Raw genomic sequence first — 27,825 nt, 5'->3', positions numbered from 1 at the left:
GTCATCCAGTTCACGGTTGTCCCAAAGATGCTTTTTCAAGAGGCAACTAGACTTTCTTGTTTTTCTTTGAAGATGTTTTGCTTCTCATCCAAGAAGCTTCTTCAGCTCCACATCCAGTCAAAGCTGAAGAAACTTCTTGGATGAGAAGCAAAACATCTTCAAAGGAAAAACAAAAAAGTCCAATTGCCTGTTGAAAAAGCACCTTTAGGACAGTAGACCATTAATGTATCTTAGAAGCTTCATTAATTTAACTCCCTCAGTAATCTATTACACTGGGGATGACTAGTGCCCCCACAATAAGTAACTGACCAAAAAGTAAAGTCACATTTATATCCAAGATAAAAACAAAGGGTAGCATTAAATCTTTATGCAGAATAGTTATTCTATTTATTATATAAACAGTATGAATATATACCATCTATCCAAGATTTTATGTCTGGGATGGTATAAGAAAATAATCATCTTTGGAATACTTCAATAAATTCAAAATTCTTTATATATTGATAAACTCTAAGTGATTGCATAATTCAACATTTTAAAACTATTTTAAATTTACTGTTCCTATTTCCAAACTTTATTAATATATTTATGATTTATTAAATAAAGTTATAAAAACAGTGAGAGAAGCTTGTATTTCTAAGCATGTGTATGCTTTTGAGTTATTGTTGATTTTTTTGTGAAGGCTGGAGTAGACCCTGCTGTTTGTTTTGGTAAGGGTTTTCAGCAATGGTTTATCATTAGATGTTTCTTAAGACTAAGAGTGTGGCTAGCCCAAAGTCACCCAGATGGCTTTATGCGTAAAGCAAGATTCAAAACCCCCTAATTTGTGTTTGATGCCTTAATCACTACATCAAAGTGGCTTTTAGTTTTTTGTAAGCATCCCCTCCATTATTTTATACTACTAGCATAATGAAATTTACAACCATAAACATTATCTGAGCTTAATACTGATCTGGGGTTTTCATTCTTAACTAGAGTGTTTAATCCTAAATTGCTCTTTCAGATCAATGAAAATTTCATTTATTATACGAATCTATTTTGGGCTTTGCTGGGATTAGGAATGCATCCCTAATTTTTAATTAGTGGAAGATGCATACAGATTTACACTCCGAGGTCTTGATATAAACTTTAGATTGCAAATTAAAACAGAAATATTGGGGTGGTAGATGTCAGCTTTAATTTTCATTCTTTCATTTCATTCTAACAAGCAGTGATAATCTATATCTATATTTATGTATCATGGAACAAATACTGGTGGCATAGTATTTAGAATGCAATATTGTAGGCAAACTCTGCCCACAGCCTGGAATTCAACCCTGATGATGGGGCTCAAGATTGACTCAGCCTTCCGGTTAATTGAGGACCCAGATTGTTGGGGGCAATATGCAAATAATGTTTCAACATTGTAAACCTCCCAGAGAGTGCTATAAAATGCTATGGGGTGCTATATAAGCCTAAACGCTATTGCTATTGCTACATTCTACATGCTAGAATGTGTCTATATCAATACACCAATAAAGCAATTTGTGATGCATTAGAACTTAGTGATTTTGTAAGCAAGGCACTGGTACTTTCAGGACCTAATAGATTGTTAAGGGGGTTGCAGCAGGTTACATTTCAGCAAGAATAGAAGCAGAATAGATGCAGATGTTCCAGTTTCAGGCATAGGATGACACTGTAAACTCAGAGCCCGAATACCTGGGGGCTGACTCTACCTCCCAGAACTGCATTACCAGCCTTCACACACTTAGCCAGTTGATCTCCTGTAAATGAATAGTCAAGAATCAGGATTGCTCAAGCAACATCCACTTCAATTATAACAATATAGCATTCAGCACATCTTCCAATGTCCAAAAGGCAGTTCACATGAATTTGGATACCCTTTAAACTTCAGGAAGTCAACTCCCAGAAATCTCAGCAATGGCTATTATGGCTAGGGAATTCTAAGGAACTGATCTACCAAAAAATACTTCAAAAACTAGAATCAGCAAGAAGGGTGGCATTAAGTAGTACTGCTGCTGGAATTTCATTCACCAAATCTCTTTTTCCATAAAACAAAGATTCCCTTGAATCAAATTCCTGGTTACCTCATGGACATTTCAAGGTAGCCTTCTTGGCAATAATATAGAATTGCCTTCTTTTGATATGTTTCTTCACCTTCTCAGTCTAGGCAGCAGTCCCATGATTTCCTGTGGTCTCCAAGTACTAACAAGGTCTAGTATTGATCAGCTCTTTCCATGATCACCCAAGGCAGATTAAAGACTGCCACACACTATTTCTTATCCTTACATTGTTTTCCCTTGATAAGCTGCTCTCAGTACCTCACCTGCGTTCACTTGGAGCCAATGGACAGCTTTTCCTTCCAGCAGTTCCCATTCATCTTTCTGTTCTGCAGCATTCAAATGAAGCCAGAGAACAGCCAGCACTGTTGCCCATATATCTGAGGCCACCTGAAAGCAATGGTGGGGAAAAGATGCTGAATGAGCCTTACATGTTATCCTATAGCAGTGTTTCTCAACCTTGACAATTTTAAGGCATGTGGACTTCAACTCCCAGAATTCCACAGCTAGCATTGCTGGCTGTGGAATTCTGGGAGTTGAAGTCCACATGCCTTAAAATTGTCAAGGTTGAGAAACACTGTCCTATAGAGACGTGCAAAATATTTTTTTCAAATGATGGCTAAAAATAATTATTCTGTAACTAAATCAGAAATACAAGTTAGCTATTATCTAGAATTCAAAACTATAGATTGAAGTAGGTAATGGATACCATGGTTTTCATTAACAATAATTAAGACTCTGTTTTTCAAGGAGTGAAATTCAGTTAAGACATCTCTCCTGATTATTGTCAACCATCTCCAGTGTCCTAGTCCACTCGATGTCTTAATGCTGAGATAGCTTTGTTGAATGAGCTAAATGTTCCATAATATGTATGAAATATTGAAGATGTTAAAATGTTTTTAGGGGAAGAGCAACATAAGATGGCTGTGCCTTCCATCTCCCATCATGGCAAAATGAAGGAATAAAGGCAGGGTAAACATGCATTGGCCTGTCTTTCCATCTACGTTGACAGCTCCTGTGTTCTTAAAAATGCCTGCTTACATTCTACTAATGTCACAAAGCTTTTTTTTAGTAACAGTTGATTCAATCTGAACTTGAATTTGTTATCCTTTGGACTTTCTGGAATACAACTCTCACAACTTCTTGCTTCAATCCTGCAATGGGTGATTTGATGCCCACTGCACCTGGAGGGTTCTTGAATGCTTGTATGATTTTAATTCTGTACTCCTTTCCCTCAAATTAGCTGAACATGGACTTTTTTATCGATAGACAATAATAAATGAATAAAGCTTTTATAGTTCATTATGAAAAATTTACAAAAACTTACATTGGCTGGTGCTTTGCCTGAGATCTCAGCTTCACTGAGATCTAGTATGGCGGCTAGGGTAGGCCCATGAGGCCAGGAGCCATCTGCATTCTGCAGGGATACCAGCTTCAAAAGAGGAGATTCTTCTTCCTTGGTTCTGCTTTCTAAATTGGTGAAAAGGGGAATCTCAGTATCTCAAATGTTCAGAACCCATCAAGGTTTACCTTCAATTTCCTCTTAGCTGGTTTTTTTACATTGAATGTATCAACTTGCCTCTTTGTATCTTTTGCTGGAAGGAATGATTTTTGAGCTAAATACAGAGGCAAAAATCATAGCATAAGAGGGGGACTACTAATGTAACTCTGGATTATTTACTTTTTTAATCAAATTCGTATGACCAATCATCTCATAAATGTTACCTTCACCTTTTCACTTTCAAATCCATCCTTATCCAAAATATTCATTTGCTGTCCAATTTCTTAACTTTTTACCAAAGAGATTACTCTTAATAAAATGAAACCATTTTCATAGGTTTTAAATAAAAGAATGAATCCAATCTGATTTTTATTTTATTTTTGAGTTGAGGTAGAGAAGAAAAACAATGATGTCTGTTAATTCAGGTGTTGCATTTTAGGTTCATTAACCAGAGCTGGAACAAGGGAATAAGATCCTTTTTGTGTTATCTGGCTACAGATAGTCCTCGACTTACAACAGTTCATTTAGTGACCATTCAAAGTTACAACAGCACTGAAAAAAGTGACTTATGACTATTTTTCACAGTTACAACCTTGGTAGCATCCCCATGATCATATGATTAACATTCAGATGCTTGGCAACTGGTTCATACTTATGACCATTGCAGCATCCCAAGGTCATGTGATCCCTTTTGCGACCTTCTGACAAGCAAAGTGAAGCCAGATTCACAACAACCAGGTTATTAATATCAACTACAGTGATTCACTTAACAATTGTGGCAAGAAAAGTCGTAGAAGGGAGCAAAACTCACTTAATAAATGTTTCATTTAACAACAGAAATTGGGCACTCAATTGTGGTCCTAAGTTGAGGACTATCTTATCAATATGAAACCTTGAAGAGATTTAAAAACAGGATTTTGAGGAACAAGTTTCTAGATCTCACACTTATTAAATTGCTTGTTTAATCCCTCCTCTATATTTACCCTTTAAATTTGACTATCTGCAACATCAGATATGAATCTTTGGGCGGCACAAATCCCAGGTATCTGCTTAAAGGTCCAATTTTGAACCCTCATATTTTTCTATCCCATTCTACCAACCTCACAAAAGCAAAAGGTTGGATATCAGAAGATACATTGCAATTTAAAGATACGCAAATGGTAGCCAGGTGACTTGTGGGACCACCCATCTCCCTCTCATTTGTGCTTGTGAACAAGTCATGCTTTAGGTCCCTTTGTGTCAATGTCGCCTGGCTGAATCAACAAAATGTGTCTTTTTTGTGCAGCACCTGCATTTTGGATTGATTACCCCCCCCCCCAAACTCCAAGATTTGATTAACCTCAACCCTATCAGCTTTTCAAAAGACACTAAAAATCTGTTTTTTCCCTCTGGACATTTGGGATGTTAAATGTTCCCATCTCAGGAGGCTGATAGCAGGAATGTATATTTTGTTCTTATTGATGTTACTGTTTATCCAGATTTGTTTTGACAAGCTTGGACAGTCATAAATGAACACATTTCCTACTTTTATTATTTAAATCACTTTGTAATTTCTGACACAAACCACATTCCATGTTCGACTTATATGCAAAATATAATGGACATTTGTGGAAATGGCTTTTTTAAAAGTTAGGGTTCCAGTGATGAGGGGAATTACCTTCAATTGGTACAACACATGCCATCTGAGTGCTTTTCATCCTCAAAAGTGAACTTGAAGACATTGCGCTGAAATGTGCTCCATCATCTAATTTGGCAGCTGTAGACATTCCAAAATGAAACACCACAGGAAAACAACTTTTGCAATAAAAGCTGTAATAATCCAAAATTAATGTTTCCTTATCTCTGTGTCTTTCCAGTCCTCCATGATCTCTGGATGGTTTAGATCAGTACAATATTTCTCAACTTTGACAACTTTTAACCTGCATGCACTTCAACTCCCAGAATTCCCCAGCCAAGTGAAGTTCACATATTTTAAAACTGACAAGGTTGAACCCTGTCCCCACTAAAGTATAACTCATTGTTTCAGTCACTGAACTACAGGTTTCTAGAACTCATTACTGTTAACTATAAAACTGCCTGTTTATTCCTCCCACCATATCACAATCCTTTACATTTTGTTATCTGCAACTTCAAAAATAAGATTTTCAGAGGTGCAAATATTAGGCTTTGTCTTAAAGGTCCAATTTTGGACTCCCAACAGTTGTTTGCACCTCAATTCTGCCTGCCTCACAAAAATGAGAGGTTGCAGCATAGCCCAAAACCACCTTACACAAATAATATTCTACGTTTATTTATTGTATTTATTAATATGAATGAATGCAACCCATGCTTGATCTTCATACAGAATATAAAGGAAATTAATGAGAACAGCATTTCTTTTGCTTGTACAATGACTAACAGGAATTACTTTATTGGTTATGATACACATTTGCCCATAGAGATTACCTGAACGTTTATGGAAGATGTTTGCACATGAATATTTAGGTGCTGATCCTACTGCCTTGTAGTATGCTGGTGGTGCTGCCATCAAAGCTGCAGACATTCCAAAATAGAACACAGGAAAATATTTTGCAAGAGAACTGTAATAAGCCAAGATTAATTTTTCCTTCTCTTCATGTCCTATTCCCCGCTGAATGGTCTAGATCAGTATTTCTCAACCTTGACAACTTTTAAGATGCATGGGCTTCTTAAAAGTCCCAGAATTCCCTAGTGAGATTAAGTCCACACATCTTAAGGTTGCCAAATGTTGAGGGATGTTAACCTAGATCCCAGCAGATGCAGAGTGAATGAGATAGCAAGTCTGAGCTGGAATATGAAAAAGCCCCCCCTACAACAACAACTGGCAGTCTGAATTACTTTTTTTTAAATGGCTATAAACCAGGAGATGTGAGTTCTAGTCTTGCCACAAGTCAGCTGGGTGACCTGGAGCTAGCCACTTTCTCTTAATTCTAAGGGGTGGGGCAATAGCAAGCCACTTTTGAAACCCTGATGTAAACTGTCAGGATTTGTCGAGGCAGTCATCATGTATCAATACTGACTTGAAGGTACAAGCACACACACACTTCTTAGAAGAAACCATTTCCAGGCATCTTTCTGGTTTCTCCTTGTAGGCAGCTGCAACTCTTTCTTGAAAAAGTTACTATCCTTCTGGGGATGGAAGGGCAGCCTTTTAGTAGTTTGGGGTCACATTTAATGTTTAATGGTGGTACAAGAATTGGGCAATGATGCGCTGTGAATGAAGCTGCATAATATGTACAAATGCTGCAGATATTCCCCATTTTTCCAGGTTTTGAAACTACAGACGGGTCATTCTCTGAAGGAAAGAGGGGATATCCTAATGAAGAAATCATTACTGTATTCATTCTTTTGATTTTACAATCAACGATTCTCATTCAGATATTAAAAAGAACAGCCTGACAGCTCAGAAAGGAAGTAGAAAACCAGCAATCCAGCGAGGTCATTACAAAACTATGATATGTTGATGATACCTGGCAAGCAATACCTGGCAATCAATACCTGCCACTTGCTCTGCCCATTGTTGGACAGCTAAAGTCCAGGAAGCAATGGGCTTTTTAACTGAAGCTCCACCAGGCAAGACTCCAGACTATCTGGAGAAGCTCAGCTGCAAATCAGTCCGTCATTTGATTCAATGACCATTCAAGGCATGGGACTGATCTGCCATCTTTTGCTCCCAACTCACCTTGAAGGGGGACATCTCGGTGGAGGAGAGGTCCTTGAACCGGCTTGCCCAGCTCTGTGTTCACACCCACATAAGCTGTCTGAGAACACACCACCCCAGAGCTCAGGCTTGTCTCTAGTGCCAGAAGCTGCTTTTCTTCAACCTTCTCCTTGTCCTCCTCTAATTCCTGCAACAGCGCCCGAGCTGCAAGACGGTGAACAGGGAGCCTGCAAAGAAAGGGGAGGGATGGGCAGAGAAAGGGCTGCCATTACATCATACACCAAATCTTAATTTATTGTCAGCTCCTTTTATATCATGGTTTTCTGTCCAGTGGATCAGCTGACAGTAAATACGACAAAAAGTTAATAGGGACTAACTTGCTTGTGTTGGATTTTAACTCAATGAAACTGAAAACCTGGAGCAAAAAAGATCTTTCCTTGTTGTCTCTTCCCTAAAAAGAGAAAAAGCAGAGCCTGAATATTCCCCTGGAGGAGCACTTCTGTAGCCTGGAAGTAAACACATGTGGTTTGTTTTGTATTGGCTTGGGCTTTAGTCAATATGTTCTTAACTATGTTTTCACAATGAAAACTGCCAGAACAATCATGAATCTAGTCAAATCTCTGGGCCCTTGGCTAAAGGTTTGTGAATCCAGAGGGCAAGAGATGACACACACATCTAAGCAATAAAGTTGATCAAGGAGGTGGCTTCCTACTTTTATTTGGCATTAACATACAAAGGACATGTCATCTCCAAGAGGAAATGGCTCTGCTAGGTGAAAAGCACCTCTCTTTGAATCAACAAAACAGCTTCATCTTTTTTTTTTTGGTTCATAAACTACTCCCGGCTGCATTGTATGTGAAGAGATAGCTGGGAGTGGGTCATGAAGAAACTCTGCGAATCTGAAAAAGAGGCATCTGCTTCAGGATTCAGAGAAATATTTTGGATGTGCTCCCACTGACTCACTCCTTTAAAGGGTTTCCTCAGCCTTGGATTATACCTGTCTGTCTTCTCAAGTTGGAGTGAGAACTTTGTTGTTTCTGTGGAAGTCTCATTTTGGAAATTATACCGAACAACGGCTGCCCCCTCCATGGAGCCTGACGCCTGTATAAAAACAAAAGTCGCAAAGGAAGGAAGGGGAAAAGAAGGGAAATTCTTTGTGAGGATCAGGACAACTCTAGATTAGAGGTGCTGAAGGAGGGCAACTGAATACCCTTAGCTGAGCTAGCACAGGGTATAGTCTACACCACAGGAGGGAGGATTTCTCAGGTTGGTGGGCCTCAGGTGGATCACTTGCCTGAAGTTGCCCCTGGATCTGGGCATAGATGAGGCAGCGTTGACCTTGGAAAATGACCCGAGGGCCTGATCCCACCAGTGTGGCCTCAAGGCCAGCAGGCAACTCCCAGTTCACAGAGATCCCCGTTATTGCTGGCTGAAGGGCCTTCTTCAGACTTTGCAAAGCCTGCAGGAAACAGGAATCTTATGAAGAAGCAATATAAAATTTCAGGATCCTCTGAGAAATAAAAGGCAAAATTTACTTTGAAAATATTAAGGTTGTCACTGCTCTAGCTTTGAGATTATAAAATAGCTTCTGCAAAAACAATCAAAATTTTGACTGCACAAAGTGTTTTATTCTGCTCCCACTCCTCATGACAGTAAGTCCTCTGGACTGTGACTGGTAATATTGGCAAAACAAAACTACTTGACTGAAAACTGAATATAAAGAGTAGCTTTTGGCTGCAAAGAAGGTAAATGCAGTTTTATGCTGCAACTGCATAAGAATAATTTTCAAGTCACTGGAAATAATTATTCAACTGTATTCTGCTTTGTACAACTCCACCTTGAATGCTATGACTAGTTCTGGCCATTACTCTTTTAAGCAGAAAGGAAAGAACACAGCAGATTCAGAGGAAGATAGGAAAGAAGATTGGGGAATTAACATCTAAGCTCTGTGAAGGCAGACTGAAGGCGCAGAGTATGTTTAGAACTCAGAAAAGATGGTTGAGGAGGGATACAGTGGCACTCTTCAAATACCTGAAAGGGATTGCAGAATTAGTGATGAATTGGGTGGCCTTAAAACATCTAAATAAATTTATATATTGCCTTAGCTCCTAAATGAAGGAAACAAAGAAGACATTATCTTTTATTCCAGAATGCAGGGTATGGAATAGTAGATTTAATTACAGGAAGACAGATTCTGATTTGAAGTTAGACAAAACTTTCTGATAGTAAGAGCAGTTCTGCAGTGGAATCAACTACCTAGAGAAGTAGATAGGCTTTGGTTCATTTGATGTGTTCAGAATGGAGGTGAAGCAAGATGTTTCAATGAGGGTACCTGCTCTGAAAGGGAATTGGATTGAATAGCCTAGACAGTACATTCTGTGATTCTATGAATTATATCTTGCAACTTTGGTTAATACTGGATAACCCATGTTCTACTTTATCTCAAAGATATTAAGCCACTGCAGCTGAAATATTAAAGATATATAATTAAGTGGCAGCATAGAAGATGCTAAATCCTGGAACTATATATCAATGACATGCACCAAAGCTAAAGCCTGTGAAGAGGAAGAGTCCTGACCTTGGCCTGCATACGTTCTTTGCCAGTGATGAATTCGGCACTGCCTCCAGCCGCTCGAGCAATGCCTTTGACCAGGGATGTGGAAGCCCCTTCCCCAATGCCAAAGGAAAAGCACCTGTTTGGTGAGGAAGGAAGAGGGTGGAAGCTGATGGAAACTAAGCGACAAGAACAACAAGAAAATAATTTCATCCTCTCTTCTTACCCGTTCTGTGTGCCTTTGACATATAGCCATGCTGGCTACATAACCATGGAAATTATCTTTGTACAATTCTGGCTCCCTCAGCCAAGAAACGGAGTTGAGCACTGTGCACTAGAATTGGATATGAGTGACAGGGAAACTTTTACCTTTACCTTTTCTTACCTGTGGCTGTGACTGTTACATCGAACTTCAGCAATGACCTCATTTGTATTGGACACTTCTCCATCAGTGAACACAAAGATCTGTGGAGATAGAGAGCAACTTGAAGTGAAAATTCTAAAGGGCAGGGAGAAGATCACTGGAAGCAGGCAAGAAGAAATTTAATTTGAACTTCCTATGGCTAGTCAAAGAGACAACAGGACTGGAATGAAGCCAAAGATTTGCTTAACAATCTCTACATCCTCCAAAATGGCTTGGTTCTAGACATGGTGACCTGCTGGCTCTGTGTATAGTTACTGTTTTTGTTCTGAGTAACTGTATGCTGGCTTGCAAAGTAGTCTCTAGATTAGAAATTTTGACGTGATCAAAATAGCACAAGCAAATTTGGAGTGATGTTTTCTTGATGGCATATTGACCAAAATATGCCCAAACTGATCAACAGTATTTACCATTAATAAAGAATGCTGCATAGAGTATTGGTATAACTGATACTGGTAACCTAGTTCAGTGGGCCCCAACTTTTGCGGCTTGGCAGTCTGGATGGAGGGGGGGAAAGAGGGGAATTGGGCCGTGTGAGTGGCGGGCTACTGCGCGCGTGCACACACAGCTCCATTCATGCAAGAGAGAAGTCTTTGGGGTGTGGTTTCATGCTCCTTCATGCTTTTGCAAGCCAAAAGCTTTTGCAAAGGGACGGAAGGCCTGAAGTAGTGTGAAGTCACTCCCCTGAAGCCTTTCATCTGTTTGCAAAAGCTTTTGGCACGGAGAAGAAAAGACTTTGTGGGCATGGTCTCATGCTCCTTCAGACTCACCAATGCTCAGGCAGCCTCAGTCAGTCAGCGAAGCTGAACAGGGCATACTCGTCCCACTCAACCTCTGCTCTCACAGCTCCGCTTTTGGAGCATCGGGAGCAGGTGGCTTGGCAGCCTGGCTGGGGTGGAGAGGGGGATTGGGCCACGTAAGTAGTGGGCACACATGGGCACAGCTCCACTCAGCAAGAGAGAAACCTTTGGGGTGCCGCTCGTATGAGTGGAGATTCTTGTGTGCACCGGCCCACTTCTCACATGGCCTGGTAATGGGCTAGGGCCTGCAGGTTGGGGATCCCTGACCTAGTTTGTATCTTCCCTATCTTATTAAAAATGGCATGCAAAGACCTTAATGATCTAAAGCCATGATGGGCCGTGGAGGTCAATATTTATGGACCCACCAGGTGATAATCATTACATTTGGAAGAATATAAGAGTAGTAAATATAGAGAATGCAGATTAATGAAATAAATGGAAGAAAAACAGAAATGTATCTGTGAAATTAAGAACAAGAGAAGAATGTAATAGATCTAAGTGAAGTTTTGGTCTTATAGAATAGCTATATATACAGAAATGAAAATGAATATTTACTGATGGATTAAAGGTCTCAGTTGTATGTTAGAAAACATGAACTGGTCTCATCTAAATCTATTTGGTTGCAACCATGAAAGGTTGCAAACCATGGCTATGCTTGTAACAGTTAGAGCATATAATAAAAGTAAAGCTTCTTAGAAGAGTCCTTATATTGGTAGTTATGGGCATTATGTGCTTTTCTATAAATCTTTTTGTGCTCGTGCATAAATCCTGATTCTATGTAAAAAGAAAGATCTCATTAGAATTGAATACCTGTCGAGGATGTTCTTCAAGGCATGGCTGGCTGTAAATGGCCTTCAGGGGTTTTACAATCTCTGTGCCTCCCAAGTCACAACACAGCTTCTTCACACGTTGGACAGATGTATCCATGGTCTGCTGAGTATACTTAACACTCTGCCTGTGGAAGGAGCCAGAGGGTGAAAGCTATTACTAAGCTAAACCAAGTTCTCCCAAACAACTTTTTATATATTTCCCATATCCACAAGAATCTATTCTTCATCATCTCACTTTTCATAGCCTTAAAGCACAACCACACCAGACCAAAGCCATTCTTCATAATTTATCATCCTTAATATGCTAAGAAGTATAGAGAACCCAAGGGCACTATATGGCTATCAAGAAGGCCAAAGAAGACAAGGGAACACCTCCTTAGGACCCAATAGGAGATTCTCAAGGTTATGAACTTTCACCCAATTATAGTTTTCATTATAATTCATGATAAAAGAGGAAATTACTAGAAGCATTGGGAAAAATTAAACTATGCTTACTTAATGTTTCTTTATGTCAGTAAAATTTAGTTTTTGTGCTCACATTATTTCTTTTTGGAGTGCAGGCTCTCAAAAGTGAAGTAGGGCCCTACAATCCCAAAATTCCACATGCTTCTGGTCTATGATAAAGCTTTCATATGATTTTCAAGTTAAGAAAAGGGATTTCAAGAAAGTGGCACATGCAAGACACATCACTGTGTAATTTTTTTTTTCTTTTACTCCTAACTTAAGAACTTTGGAGTTTCTCCTATTTAACCCTGTATTTCTTTTAAAAGCAAATTATCTATTTAATTCTTTCCAAATATACTTTACATAACAAGTAGGAGCTGGAGAAACCAAGAAATAAAAAGATGGACAAAAGGCATCTTTTAATACTCACGGGTAAAATGAGTCATAAGTAGAGCCAAAGCCATAGATGTTGAAGTAACATCCCAGAGGGAGACTCTTTAGCAAGAAAATCAAGGTCTCCTGAAATGGAAGGGGGGGGAGGGGGAGGAAAGAGAGAAACATCTGGAGTCACTTTAGATATCCCAGCACATCCTTTCAGACTTAAAATGACAGCTTCCATATATATCACCTCTACTTTTCTGTAGTCCTCCCTTTGCAAAGTCAACTATTGTATTTGGATGTAAGATAAAGGGATTTGGGCTCCAATTATCATCCCAGCTCTTACTTTGTGACCTTCCCTAGACACTAAATCCACTGTACTTCACAGAATTAAGTCAGAAGGGTCTAACAGATCAAAGGGAAAGGACCATGTACAGTAGCATAAGCACATAGAAAGATTTGAGGAAATCCTACACAGGCAATATATATAGCTTATAAATATTGTAGACCATTGGTTCTCAACCTTTTCTTCACCACAGACCCCCTTTAAATAGCTTTTGTGGCCATAAATCATGGCCATAGACACTCCAAGACTTAACTCAAGATTTAAACCATGACATTTCTTCAAGTTTTCACGGACCCTCTGTGATGACATAGCAGCCATCCAGGGGTCCGTGGACAGCAGGTTGGGAACCACTGTCGTAGACCACTTTTCATTCTCCATCTTCAACAATCCAATTGATTCATCCACTTATCCACCATTAAAATACCTTAGCGCTCTCGATGCGTGATAATGAGCCAGAACTGGTACCCACGATGGTATCCATGCTGCCAGAGCGATCCAGTAGGAAGATAAACTCTCCAGGAACATGCTGACCTGCTTTGGCAGCTAGAATGTTGGGGTACAGGCTTAGCAGGAGGGCTGGGTCCCCCATCAATGAACCTATATATTGCAGGAAGAAAAGCAGTCAGTAGACATTTTCACTCATGGCAGGACTCTTCCAATTCCTAGGACTTCCACTTCAGCCACATGATAGCTTATGCCAAAGATGAAGAACCTGTGTTCCTCCATATGTTGCTGAATTGCATCCTTCACTGATAGGCAAGCTAAAAGGGATTGCTGAGTACTGTAGTGAAGAGGATAAATTTCCCCCTTTGTCTTAAACTTTGCTCACCTGAGGCAGTTCCAGATTTCCCAACCTCTAAAATGGCACTGGTCTTGTGAACATCTTTGTAATATATCAGCAGTTCCACATCACGGTCAAATTGGTGCCCTTTAGCCAAGGAGACCTTTGGGAAGAGAAGTGAAACCAAAGTGCTTACAGGTTGCAATTCTAACCCCGCTGTAGATCCCAGGCCATGAATTCTCAAAGTAAATGCTATGCTAAGTCTCTAAGATGCTACAAATGCTGCCTTGCCTTAAGTCTTCCATTAAGGGAGGATCCCTTTTAGCTCTGATAGGAGCATTGATAGGAGCAGATCACCCAGATCCCTAACCATTTGGCCCACTCTAAGAGGACTTTCAGAAGATGCTCATCCTTGCAAGCCCATCTACTCTTTGCGAAAAAGACCATTTATAAAACCTGGTGTTCTCTCATTTACATAAGCCTTGCTTTCTGGGAATGATGGGATTGGTAGCATAACATATCCGAAGACTACCTGATTGGGGAACAGGCACCTGGGAATCTTCTGGCTATGTATAGTCAGCCCTTGGAGCCATAAATAACATCATCAAGGCAAGTGAGTTAGGGATTTACTCATTATTTCTAAATAAATAATATGCATTATTTATGTACATATAATTATTTGGGAAACCATGTACGAGTAGCGCTTGACTTATGACCACAATTAGGTCATAATCTCAGTCATTGAGCAAGACCCCCATATGACTGCTTTGCTCATTGGCTATAATCCCAGCACCTTTGTGTGCATCCTGTGCTGGTCCTGCCCATGGCACTCTTCACTTCTTTCCTTATCAAGCTGTTTCTCTGCTCAGGAGCTGAATGTCTTTCCTGCCAAACTCCAAGCAGGATTTTCAGCCCCTGAAGAAAGAGACATTTGTGTAAGGCTTGCGTTGAACCTCTCCTATCCATCAGGCACCCCACACTTCTTGCCTTACCATGCAGCCTCTCTGCTTAGATTTTGATGCCCTCTCGTCTCTGGGGGCTGACTGAAAGAACTGTTTGTCAAAGGAGTTCAGATCACCTCGATGCACAAAGGGAAATCCTTTGATCGGGTGCAAGAATGCAGCTCTTTCAACCAGCATTTATAGACCAGAGGGAATCCTTTGGGCAGATACAGCAGCTTACAACTACTGACTTTCTGGGAAAGCTAGTAGAGAAGATTCCAAATGACACTTACATGATTAGAAGGTGCTTGGCACTAGTTATAAGTGTGAATAGGTTGTCATGCACCTAGGCAGTGATCACATGACTGCTGGGGTTTTGCAATGGCCAGAGATGCTTTACGGCTGTAAAGCATTCTTTCTAGGCTATCGTAATTATAAACCATCATTAAATGAAGAGTTATTAAATTGACGATTATCTGTAGCTTTACTTTGCAGCAGACCAATTTTTTTCAGCAGTTCTAAAAGGAACTGCATCTGGCAGGTCCTACGCATCTAGAGCCCTCTATTGGGGCAGCAGCACCATTGCTTTTCAGCATCAGTCTTAATCCCCCATCCTATTTCCATTTTTTTCTTCTAAAGGTCAGTTCAAATGGTGGGAACAATCCTGTATTTCATTTGGCTGTTAGGTTCATACAGGTTACAGGGAGTCCTCGACTTACCATAGTTCGCTTAGTGACTGTTTGAAGTTACAATGGCACTGAAAAAGTGACTTATGGCCATTTTTCACACTTATGATCGTTGCAGCATCTCGAGGCTCACATGATTTACTTTTGGATGCTTGACAACTCACGTTTATGATGGGTTGCAGTGTCCTGGGGTCATATGATCACCTTTTGCAACTTTCTGACAAGCAAAGTTAATGGGGAAACCAGAATCACTTAACACTTACTAATTGAACATTTATTAATTAGTCACTTACTAACTGAACAACTGCAGTGATTCACTTAACAAATGTGACAAAAAAGTTGTATAATTGGACAAAACTTACTTAATAAACCTCTCACTTAGCAACATAAATTTTGGTCTCAGTTGAGGTCATAAGTTGAGGGCTACCTCTACTGGTGTGATGTATGAAGTGTGCAGTGCTGGAAAAATAATTTTTTATCCAAAGTTTCTCCCCATCCAAATCTTTAAGTCCTAAGCAGCCTTACCTGGGCAGCAGTGCGATCCTCCGACATATTTTGTATAAGACTGCATTTTGAATCCACCCGAATGATGCCATAGGGGGACTCCACCTTGGCGCTGAGGCTGAGGGTGTAGGGCAGAGCTTCTGTAGACACTCGTGGTATCTGCTGGGTAATGGTGCCCCCTTCTGAGCCTGATAAGAGATAAGGGATTCCTGAGGATAGCTGCCTGAATCTGGGGGCATTAGGATACCACCTGAAACAAGAAAGTGGAACTGTGGTGCTGGGATTATTGAGCTGGACCAAGACAGGTTCAGAGCCCTGTATGGCCACAATTCTCATTCTGATTTTGGATCCCAGCAGATGTTTTACTTGGACTTCAAAGCTAAGCAGGGAGGGATATGTTTACTACCTGGTTACCATGGAAGAAACCAATGGTAAATCACTCCTGCCAAGAAAAGGAGGTGTCCATGAAGTCACAAGGAGTCCTGCTCAAATTGAAGAATGTGTTATCTTGTCCTAGTCTCTCAGCCTGCAAACCCAGCCTACTTCATGAAGATGGTGTAACAAGAAAATAGAAAGGGACAAAAAAGCATTTTATATCAGTATTTCTTTTTAATTTGGAAAGGAAAATAATGGGAAGTGATAACTGAAGGTCTTTGAATTCTTTGCACCTTCTTATACTCATTTGGTGGGCACCATCTTGCAAAAGTCTGGTGTAGTAACTGCACACCATTTTGAGCTCTATCCACGAATAAAAATAAAATGGTAAAATTAAATGGAAAAGATCAATGGCAGCATGCCTCCTTCTCAAGCTTCTTACTTCAAGAGTTTATTGTTCTAACGGCAAACTATAGCTGTTTGCACAATGTGACTGAAACACTGCTTAACTGCACATCCCCAAAGATTGTGTAGAACACATCGACTCCTATGCAAGCATCATACATTATGCCTTCATGTCTTGTATGAATCAAGCCACAACTATTGGTTTTTAGGATGAAACTGAGTTAATTCTCCCAGTGCGTGACACCATTGAGCAGGGAAGGCAGGGAGGGTGCCTATTGGAGGCTTTGTTTTGGGATCTCCATGCTGAACTTGGGAATATAGTTGCTTACCTTCAGGAACATAGCGGGGATTCAGGACAGCTGGCAGGACAAAACGGACGGCTTCATCTGGTTCCACAGCTAGAGCTTGAACATAGCGCAATTTCAATGTGGCCTCTGCACCAGGAGGAAGATTGCCCAGGTTGCATGTGAAAATGTCACTGGTATTTTCTTCTCTCTCAAGCAGAAAAGCCTGACGGCCTTCACTTAAGGCATCGTCATATTCTTGCTTTGCCTGTGTTGAAGAGGGAGAAAGAGGTCACAAATAAAGAGCCTCTGGGTAATGGAGTTAAAGGGGTTTAAAAACTTTTTAGGATTTATGTATAATTGTTTGATGTTTATTTAATTTTTTATGTTTTTCTTTTGTTGTTTTTAGCTCTGTATTCAGCTCTGGGAAGGGGGGGAGGGTCAATGGGAGGGAGAGAGGTGGGGAGGGATTTTATTGTAAAACGTTTATAAAAATTTCAATAATAAAAAAAAGAGCCTCTGGGACGGGGTTTTAAAAAAATCTCAGCTAGCAATGGCAATTCACTTTCATAACATTCTCAAGAAGACTGCATGCACTTACACATCAGTAACCTTTCCAGATAGTATTCCTTTCAAATGAAAAACACTTTCACATGTTTTGGCAGTTACACTGTTCCTACCACCACTTAACTTTTCACTATGGTAGAGGAACAAATGTTGTCAAGAAAATACATCAAACCCAAAGTAAATGTATTTAAGTCTGTTTAGCATAGCAGATTGTGATGTGCAGATTTCTTCAGACAATCTGAGTGCAGTGATATAGCCTCTTATGCCTTCCCAAAACTAGAATACAAAACTTGTATTCTGAAATGTTTTAGTCTTCTGCACCTGCTTCTTCTCTCGGATCTCGGCCTCAATCCGTGTCCCACCGATCAGACCCTCAAAGGCATAAACTGCAGCTTCATCATCCAGAGGGAAGACAAAGGTGACCTCCACTGGATTGTCTTCTTTATTCTGGTACTGAAGTTCTGATACTACGTCAGCCACGAAACCTCGTATAATGACATCCACAGAAATGTTTTTCAAAGGCACTGAGATGTGGAAATAACAAAAAGAGGATAGTTAACTCAATATCTGGCCTGGCCCAGAGCAGAAAACCCTATGCTGAAAGTTAACTATCGAAAATGCTGACAAGATGTCTTTCGTAGGTGTTATGCTCTTACCCCAAAATCTGTAATCCCCAGATGATTATTAATTATATGGCCACCCATCTCACATGTGTGACTCTGGGCAGCATACATAATTAAAAAAATGAACAATCACAAAATTCAATAATCAAAAACAATTAAAACCTGCAAAAACTACAATAACAAAAAGGCAGGGAGAACACCTTCTAAACTTATATACAGTGCAGCCGTTTAAGGGGTTCTACACTTGCATGGGATTCACAAGCTTGATGCATATCCAGGTTTTAAGGGTCTTTTGGAAGGCCTGTAGGATGGGACTAGAATCATCTTAGGGGAATGTTGTTCCAAAGGGTGGGTGCCACAATAGAAAGGCTCTCTTCCTGGACCCTGCTGAGGAACATGTGACATGGACTTTAAAATATGTTAATTAACAGTTTTGTAATATTTTTCTCTCCTTTAAAATGGTGTTAATACTCATTACAGGCTGGAATATAGGAAAAGGTTTTATCCTATGACTGTATGCATTGATTGATAGCTTCTAACATTTTTAAACTGAAAAGATAAACTATGGAAGGAAAGGCCTGAGATTATCTCCTGATAAGAAAAAGTTCATTAGTGCTAATTGATCTGGGTTGTCTTTTCCTGAACTTCAAACAACTTTTTCCTTATTAATGTCTTAAATTTTACACCTCTTCTGACATCAGATCTCATTTAAATGGACATACATATAATATGTCTGGCTACTGGTACATGTAGCTGATTTACTGTGCAAAGGAAAGATTACTTTTATCCTGTCTAATCAATTCTACTCTTGGGTTTCCTCTTTGAATGAGAGGAATTCCTTTTGTCTGAATATTCTGATAAATTATAATTAAATGATCTTCCTGTCTCAATTTATATCATAAAAAAATATGCATATCAAGGCATACCAAGTATTTGTCCTTCACTGATAAACAAAGATCATTGGCTGACTGGACCCACAGCATGCTGTTTCTGCTAAATGTAACTGGGGAGAGCTGGTCCCTCAAATAACTTGGTCCCATGCCATGTAAGGTTTGAAAAGTTATAATTAGCATCTTGAATTGGATCAGGAAGCAAATTGGCAACCAATGCAGCTCATAGAGTAGAGGTGTAATATCTGTACTTCTTGGAGCACACAAAGCTGTCTACCCTGTTGCATTTTGCAGTAGCTGAAGTTTTCAGATATTCTTCAAGGACAGAGTATACAAATAATCTGCAAAGCTATAGAATTAAAACCATAAGTTTAAAGACACCATATCTTCTTTTTTAAGTCATATGCAACTTGCCATTTTACTCAATATTAACTAGCAATCAGATACTCAGTTTACCTGGTGCCTTAAAGGATGTGAGAAGGCCACATCGATGCATAATTGATGCTCTATGAAAGAGAAGCAAGGCACACCAACTGTGGAAGACAAAAAATATTACTCTTTTTATTTTAAGAGAATAGTATATTCCCACAGAGCTGAAGAAGCTTCTTGGATGAGAAGCGAAATGTCTTCAAAGAAAAACATGAAAAAGCATCTTTGTGAAAAAGTATCTTTGGGACAACTATGACATGGATGACTGAGAATCTCCATAGATATATTCCCACATCATATATAAATCATTTCAACTGAAAAAAAAATGATTTTCTGACATGGCACAGGAACTGTTTCCCCTAAGCAAAGTCTTTATGGCTCGTCTGGCCAATTTCTAGTGTGAATTCTTTCATTTTTAGCCATTGTTATCTTGCATCTCTGTGAATTAGTTAGAGGTTCGATGGGCCACAACACAAATCAGGAATAACCATGTTTCCCTGTTTGCACAGTTCATTATGGCACATCTACAATCAGGAAGCCAGAAGATAAAATTGAATAGTCAAATTGTAAGACAACAACCTTTGAGGGTTTAGTTTATGTCTATAACATCATGGGTTATTTACTGATCCTGTATGTATCATGATAAACCAAAATAAAGCCATATTGTAGTTTAATTCAGTTTGTGAATTCATCCAGAGAAAGATATCCTGCGGCTGAAGCCAGTCAAAACTTTGTTTTCTTCAGCAGAATCCATTACTGCAGTGAAATCGTTTTTCTGTTGTTAATGCCACTGAGATTGAACATCATCCAAATTATAAAAAACACAAATAAACAACACCTTAGCTATTTCTAGGCAGTGATAAGCTAACAGTTACAGCATCCCACTAGCATAAGAAGAATTTGAGAGAAAATATTTTCATCTCTTCTTTAGGGGAACAGATTTCAAAATAAGTGCAAATAGATATAACCACTATTACTTCCTGCTACAGGGCACGACTTTTCTGGATAATCCGATATAAGAGGTAACAGCAGATAGCGACTAGAAGTCAATGCTTACTGGAAGGTATGCGTACCTACCTTAGTTCACTAGGAGGAACCAGAATGTTGGAATTCACAAACTGTGATTAGGGAAACAGGTTATTGACCAAGAACAGAGAAATAGAAATACAAGGTTAGGTGGATTAAGAGCATAGAAGTACGGTAGCTTGCTTCCTTGGGAGACTTCAATGTAAAAGGGGGCAGTCGGAGAAAAAAGAGTCCCCCCCCCTTTTTTTTGTAGATGATTCGCAAAAAATCCAGAACTGGATAGTGGAAGTAATGTATCGGGAAGGCACGCTTGCACTATTTTGTTTTTCCTGTAAAAACAGGTAGTCGTGGGAAAGATGCAAGAAAGCGCTCCGATACGCAAGACAATTTTGCCTACCTTAAAGGATCCGGACACCTTCGCTTTTTCCTCTTTCATTAAAACCCAACAGAAAGAGAAACTCCGATGTTTTTGAGGAAATTCCCTATTATCCCCTCCCCTCGTTCGGGAAGCACCAATCAGCGCGAGCCTCGGTTCCGGAGCTGCGCCTGCTGGAGTCACCGCCGGTCACCCGTTTGGCCGCTCCCTGTTTTCCTCCGCTTTGGAAACATTAAATGCAACGACGGGCCTTTTTCCTCCTTCCTTTTATCCGGGGCTGCTAAATGGCCCATTGCAATCCCTGCGGGGAGATACCGTAGCTTGACTTTTCAGTCTTTTCCTCCGTCCCTTCCCTTAGACCCAACATGGGCTCCGCGTCATCCTTGGAAAAGCCCCCTAACTCTATTCTCCCCCCCCCTCCGCCTTTCCACAATCCAATACGGAAGATGCCAATAGAGGAGAATATTTGTAGCTCAGGATTTGACATGAGGGGTCCTCGGTGCTCTTTGAGCTTGGTGGTTTTCTTGCAGACATTTCATTACCCAAACTAGGTAACCTTATCAGCGCTAGTCACTGATGATGTTATTTAGTTGGAATAATGAAACGTCTGCAAGAAAACTAGGGAAAAAGCAGGTAATGAAACGTATGCAAGTAAATAAAGCCAAGGTACGTCTGCTAGTCACTGATGATTTTACCTAGTTTGGGTAATGAAACGTCTGCAAGAAAATAAGTTCACAGAGCACCAAGGACCCATCAGTACTGAAGGTGGGTGACAGGCGTCCTACAATTTCCATAGTTGACCACCATCGTCTGGGACTCTTAATTCTCCTACCCACCCCCCAGCCTATGATTTTGCTGTCAGGATTTGACAGAAGTTGTAGCCGAAACAAATGAAAGATACACCAATGGCGAAATGGTGAACTCATCCCAGTTCAGCCTCCTGTAACCTGCCCAGGCATTTTGGGGATCTTTCATGGACAAATTCTTACTCCCTAACCCACTTTGCCCCAAGAAATGAGCACAATTTGCTTGATTTTTCTTCTTCTTTCAGAATGGCTTCTTAAATTTTTTGTAATCTTGACATATTGACCATTTTTAATTTTTAATATATTTTTTTAGTTTTTATTATAATAAATGGGATTGTAACTTTGGATGAAACTGCATTACTGTATGTGTGATTCTGCTTGAAAAATCTGATATCCCTGCACAGACAATCATTTTGAGATAATACATTTCTATATACACAAAAATGTGCCAGGCCCTGGGATAGCATAGGGGTGGAAAGAGACCAGCCTTTGAGTACTTTTTTCTTAACTGTCCCAAAGATGCTTTTTTCACAACACAACTGGACTTTCTTGTTTTTCTTTGAAGGTGTGAAGATGTTAAGTAAAATAATCTAACCTTCCTGGACTGTGCAGTATACATTAAGGAAATTTACAGAACCCCCCCCCACAGATCAGTATTTATATTTTGATTCTCACCACCCACAGGAACACAAAATGGGAGTTATCAGAACCCTACACCACCGAGCTGCAGGCCTGCCTATCAGCAAAGATGGTGTCAACTCTACAAATGAGATGGCTGCAGCCATTTTCTTTCTCATTCTAGGTTGCCACGTAGAACAGAGGGAGGGGGGTTGCCCAGATGCTTCACTAGTCAAAATAATCTTTTGTCCCTTGGGTACCAAGGTCATCTGTTCCCGAGATTAGGGATTGGGCATTGTATAAAAAGCCCACCAAATAATCATATTGGGGAATATAGTTGCTTGCATAGCTTTTATGGGTGGGCCATTTAATTTTGTATTGGAAAATTGTGTATCCAGACTTGGTTTCACTCTTGACCATGCCGATATGTTGTAACTAATAAACATGTTCTTTGAGGAATTTACAAGCCTCATAGTTCTGCTTTATTCGTCTCTGTCTGTCGGAACCATGACATTAAACCAAGTCTCATAAAACTTTGTTTTCTCGGAATGCTGGACCCCAACCACCTACCCACTCACTTTTGGGAGAGCGGTAAAGACTCGGTGAAGATTCAAAATGGAGGAGAAGAGTGAAACCGCTGCTAGCCGCAACGAAACTCTGGCTGTCAGAGTGCAAACTGGCACTCCAGCCACTGAGGAGGCATCACTGGCAGGGGCTTGGCCAAAGGCCAGGTTAATTTAACCTGGGAAACTGGTATTGCAGGAAGGAGCTACGATCCTGGCTGACCTCTATCAAGCAGAGGCTGCCCCTCAGCACAGGAGCACTTCTGTAACTGCTGGAGAGGAGCTCCTATTGCTATCGTCCCAAGGTTCTTCATCTGTGGATAGCAAGAAAGAAAAGGGGTGGATGGGATGGGGTGACTCTGGAGAGTGTAGGTTTCAGTCTTCAGTCCACAGCCCATCGCTCAAACAGCTGAAGGAGATGTTCAGCAAACTGGAGGTAAAAGGATATGATTCCTGTTGCCCATGAGGTGGGTGCCACAGGGAGGGGCGAATGCCAAGAACTACCCATCTCTTCCCCTCCTCGCTGGAATCCCAGCCTGACCTCGGGAGCCCATGCTAGTTCACCCATCCCCCAGGCAGCTGTGATGTCAAGCCCTGTATCCTAGCCATGCCCATTGCTGCGGCCTTGGGATGCCAGTCCCAAAGCCCAGCCAAGAGAAATCCGGAGAGTGGTTCAGCTATGACCACAAGACCAGCAAGCTGCCCAAGTCCAGCAGCAGGTGCAGGCAGCTTTGCTGAGGTTAAAACCATCTCCGATCAAGTCCACCTTTGATGGGACCCTGAGAAGTTAACCTTCTTCCTAAACCAGGTGCAAGCTCATTTATATCACTACACTTATGCCTACCTGCATGGGGATATGATGGTGAATACTGTGGTGGTAAATTCAGAGGGGGAAGTGGCCAACTGGGTGACCAATCTCCATGATGAAGGGGCTCCTGAATTGAATGATATTAACCTATTTATGGAGCAACTGTCATTTTGAAGACGAATCCCAAGCTCTGCTGGCCGAGAAGGAAATCCACTGCCTGAAGCAAAGAGGTCTCCCCACTAAGGAGTATGTTCGTGAATTCAGGAGAGTTGCTGATCAGCTGGGGCAGTGGCCAGAATGGTCCCTCGTCAACTACCTCAAGCAGGGGCTAGGTCATGACTTGTTTCAAGCCTATATCATTCAGGGTTTTCCTAACCTATTGCATGAGTGGTATAGCATGGCAGTGGTGCTGGACATCGAGTTGGACCGCCCAAGAAAGTCAAGCACCACTGAGCCCAAGCTGCCAGGCATCCAGGAGAAACACCCATTTGGCCAATGTTTCCAAGCCACTATGGCCACCAGTGTCTCCAAAGCATCAGCTAGGACTCCTATGAAGTGTTACTGGTACAGTCAGATGGGCCACCATGCTATGGAGTGCCCAGCTCCTAATCCTCAACCCAGGAGCATGCCAGTCACTGCTGCAAAGCCGTGAAAAGCTCCCAGAGGGGAAGAGAAAAGTAAAACTGGGCACATCAGGACCCGAGCTTTGAGCTTCAGACCAAAATCCAATTCGAGCAATAGCAGATGCTGGCACCTTCCGACAGTGGCGAAGAAGACGAGGAACCCATGGTGAGTCAGCCCATTCCCTCCTTTGCCATTCCTGCTAAGCTAATAGTGCCCAAAACAGGGGCTCCTATGAGCTTGAACATCCTAATAGACTTGGGGTGCACTCGATACTTAATTAACCTACCCATCGTACTCAAACTGGGCATCCAAGCCAAACTACTGCTCCTACCCATGAGGTTTGAGCAAGCTGACGGGCCCCTCATTGGAGGAATCCATGCCACACATCTAACAGAACCTGTGCATTTGGAAATGGGTCAGCATTGGGAAATCATCCATTTTGTGGTGGTTCTGAAGATGACTGAAGCAATAATTTTGGGACTTGCATGGCTTGATAAATGGCGTCCCAACATTTGGTGGTAGGAGGGAATGCAGAAGTTAAGATTGAGGACAGGACTTCTCTCACCTGCTGCTGCTGATAAAATAAAGACAATGGCCATCAGCGAGATTCAAGGGAGTCCCATGAAACCCTAAAGATTGTAGCTGAAAAGCTGTCGGAGATTCAATTTGTCCCCACTGAGTACCGTGATTTAGTGGAAGCATTTAGTGAAAAGGAATGTGACATCTTCCCCCCACACTGGGCTATGTACTGTGCTATTGAAATTCTGCCCAGTGCCAAGCTCCCTAAACCAAGGATGTACTCTATGATGCCCAGGGAGATGAAAGAACTGAGAGAGTACATTGATAAAAACTTAGTTTATGGTTTCATTCAGCCAGCCATATCACGTGTGGCTCCTCCCATGCTATTCAAGGAAAAGAAAGCTGGATCTCTTAGATTATGCGTGGATTTTAAAGGGTTAGTATAGAAAATATGTACCCCCTCTCCCTGACGAAGGACATGTTAGCCCACCTAGCTAAAGGAAAAGTTTTTTCCAAGCTGGATTTAAGAGAGGCTTATTACTGGATCCAGATTAAGGAGGGGGATGAATGGAAAACAGCCTTTAATTGTCCTTTCAGGAGCTTCCAATTTAAAATGATGCCTTTTGGACTCAGGTTGAGATAATTTCTCTGAAGGAGCTAAACTTTACAATCTCCAGTGAATCTCCTAGTTTTCATGACTGCAGGTTGTTATTTCTAGTCAAACTTCACACAAAACGAGAAAGATCAGAACCTGATGATACCAAGTCTTGCTTTCCTTAATTCTGGAATAAAAATAAGTGCACAGCAAAGTTTATTTTCAGATTCAAAACTTTTTAATTTACATATTCAGAGAATATAAGTAACATGTGATGCAATCTAAAAAGAATTAAGATGAAGATGTGATAAGAATGCACCCCACCAATCCTTTTTTCTATGCCCCCGCCCCCCAAATCACAAGAATAAAACTCAGGAAAAGAAAAACAGAAACAATATTTCACTCATGAACTTGAGTAACCTGGTCATTGAGAAAAGTGGAAACATTGACTTAAGCCTGCCTATTCAGTGAAAGGGCATGCTAGAGACAATAGACTAAAGTAAGAGGATAAATCAATTACATTTGCTTGACCGGACAAGACCGAGGAAGCCAATACTTTAGACTCATCATGAGCTTTTTTGAAACAAGTAAAGGCAATAAAGTAATAAAAGCACCACAAAGCAAGACTCAAAATTATGAAATACTGTAAAATTGTATAAAAAAATCCTTGACTCACTAAGCTAATTTGTCAGCTGTCCCAGAACTGCATGCTTTTCTCAGTTCTGCTCATAAACAGAGATCTTCTTTCTTAGCAGCCAGCCTCCATTTTATTTTTTAGCATCTTTCTCCCAGTTTGGAATCGGACCTGATTTTTCTTCCCATACTAGCTTGGTAATCAAATGTCTTCAAGAAAACCACTAGGCTCGGAGAGCACCAAGGACCCACAATTAAACATAACAGTTTGACAGAATAATTGGAAAGCAGTCTAATTTATTACTTTTGACAAAAATTATGCCATACTGGAGTTTGGGCTCTGCTCCATCTATTCTCAAAATCTCTTTGAATTGTAATGGACTTTGCTTGAAAGATAAGTTGCACGAGGATTAAATTAGGATCTCCCCCTATTTGTATAATGCTGTAAGATAATTTTCATAGCACTTACAGGATTCTGAATTTATGGGGCAAGGAAGTTTCACACTGGTGACAAAGAAGATTTTCTTACACTCCAGAAACAAAGCACGATGTTTCTTCACTTTTTTCTGAAGCCTATTTACAGAATACAGAATAACAGAGTTGGAATGGACCTTGAAGGACTTTTAGTCCAACCCTTTGCTCAAGCAAGAGACCCTATACCATTCCAGACAAATGGCTGTCCAATTTCTTCTTAAAACCCTTCAGTGATAAAGCACCCACAACTTCTGAAGACAAGCTGTTCCACTGATTAATTGTTTTCATTATTATTATTATTATTATTATTATTATTATTATTATTATTATTACTACTACTATTATTATTAGGGCCCAGTGTTCAAGTCTGTCAAGATTCTTCTACATCAGTGGTGGCAAACCTTTTAGAGACCGAGTGCCCAAACTGCAACCCAAAACCCACATATATCGCCAGGTGCCAGCTGGGCATGGCCTGCTGGGTGGGCGTGGCTATGGTGCTCACAGCAGACTGGGTGGGTGTGGCCAGGGTGGGCATGGCCAGCTTGATGTTGCTCCTGGGAAGGGATGCCTGTGGGGGCCAGGCAGGGTTGAGGGAGATCCAGGGAGATCTCTGGTGAGTGGGGTAATGGGCAGGCTGGCGTCTTGCTCAGCTAATAGCTTGGAGGGAATAGGGCAGCTACACCCCCTCCCTAATGCTGCCGTCTCATGAAAGCAGGATGAAAACTCAAAAAAGTGACAAGGAAAAAAAATTAAAACAGAAAAGTGCCTTGTGATGGTTTTCTTCTCTGGGCAGGGGTGGGGGGCATGGGGGGAGGCTCCTGAGCCCCGAGTACCAGGACACATGTGGGGCTGCTGCCTCGTTTTCTGTGCCATGCCAGGCTGGGCTGGACTACGCCACTTCTTTTCCTGTGGACATTGGGAGCGCCTATCCCACCTACTGCTCGTCCCGGGGCAGCTGCTGCCATCTGGCGTTCTCCAGCCCGTCGCCGGCCAGCCGGGTGCACCAGGATGCCTCCCTTCAGGCTCTCTTGGCCTCTCATCCCCCCTCCAGGATGGGGCTGGTCAGATTCCCCCTGTGGGCAGTGCTGTGCCCATCCCTGGCCAGCCTTCCTCCTCCATCCTCCTCCTCCTCCTGCGGGTGGACCATGGCTTAGCGAGCCAGGCGGCACCTCTCCCTGCACATGTCCTCAGACGGAGGAAGTAGGCAGCTGTGGCTCTCACTCCCATCTGCCCAAGGCCCGAGCTCAGTGCACCAGGCTGGCTGGCAGCATGCTGGAGGGTGCTG

General features: G+C 41.2%; 1 protein-coding gene across 1 annotated transcript; it reads right to left on the bottom strand.

Annotated features, from left to right (window-relative positions):
* Positions 1-364: 364 nt before the first annotated feature.
* On the bottom strand, positions 365-21,065 carry VWA5A (von Willebrand factor A domain containing 5A). Its single transcript, XM_039347289.1, has 19 exons — positions 20,922-21,065; positions 19,526-19,602; positions 17,878-18,080; positions 17,035-17,257; positions 15,947-16,113; positions 13,843-13,957; positions 13,438-13,610; positions 12,720-12,808; positions 11,826-11,970; positions 10,180-10,259; positions 9,819-9,933; positions 8,535-8,699; positions 8,238-8,341; positions 7,262-7,467; positions 6,007-6,093; positions 5,219-5,317; positions 3,388-3,530; positions 2,327-2,450; positions 365-1,763 (listed from the first exon to the last, which is right to left on the bottom strand). Exons 2-19 carry the CDS (start codon positions 19,563-19,565, stop codon positions 1,684-1,686), a joined length of 2,358 nt encoding a protein of 785 aa, XP_039203223.1. The 5' UTR covers positions 19,566-19,602; positions 20,922-21,065; the 3' UTR covers positions 365-1,683.
* Positions 21,066-27,825: the final 6,760 nt, after the last annotated feature.

This window comes from Crotalus tigris, unplaced genomic scaffold (genome assembly GCF_016545835.1).
Source record: "Crotalus tigris isolate CLP2741 ecotype Arizona unplaced genomic scaffold, ASM1654583v1 scf7180000018058.1502924, whole genome shotgun sequence".
Taxonomy (NCBI): domain Eukaryota; kingdom Metazoa; phylum Chordata; class Lepidosauria; order Squamata; family Viperidae; genus Crotalus; species Crotalus tigris.
The sequence above is the reverse complement of the archived record's forward strand: the minus strand, read 5'-3'. Positions and strand labels throughout refer to the sequence as shown.

What these genes read in the sequence shown, in the direction of transcription:
- VWA5A (XM_039347289.1), bottom strand. Translation starts at nt 19,565, where the DNA reads ATGCATCGATGTGGCCTTCTCACATCCTTTAAGGCACCAG. An exon ending in TTGAAGAACATCCTCGACAG is followed by an intron (nt 10,260 to 11,825) that starts GTATTCAATTCT and finishes CTATCTCCACAG; the next exon opens with ATCTTTGTGTTCACTGATGG. An exon ending in CCGAGATGTCCCCCTTCAAG is followed by an intron (nt 6,094 to 7,261) that starts GTGAGTTGGGAG and finishes GAATGTCTGCAG; the next exon opens with CTTTGATGGCAGCACCACCA.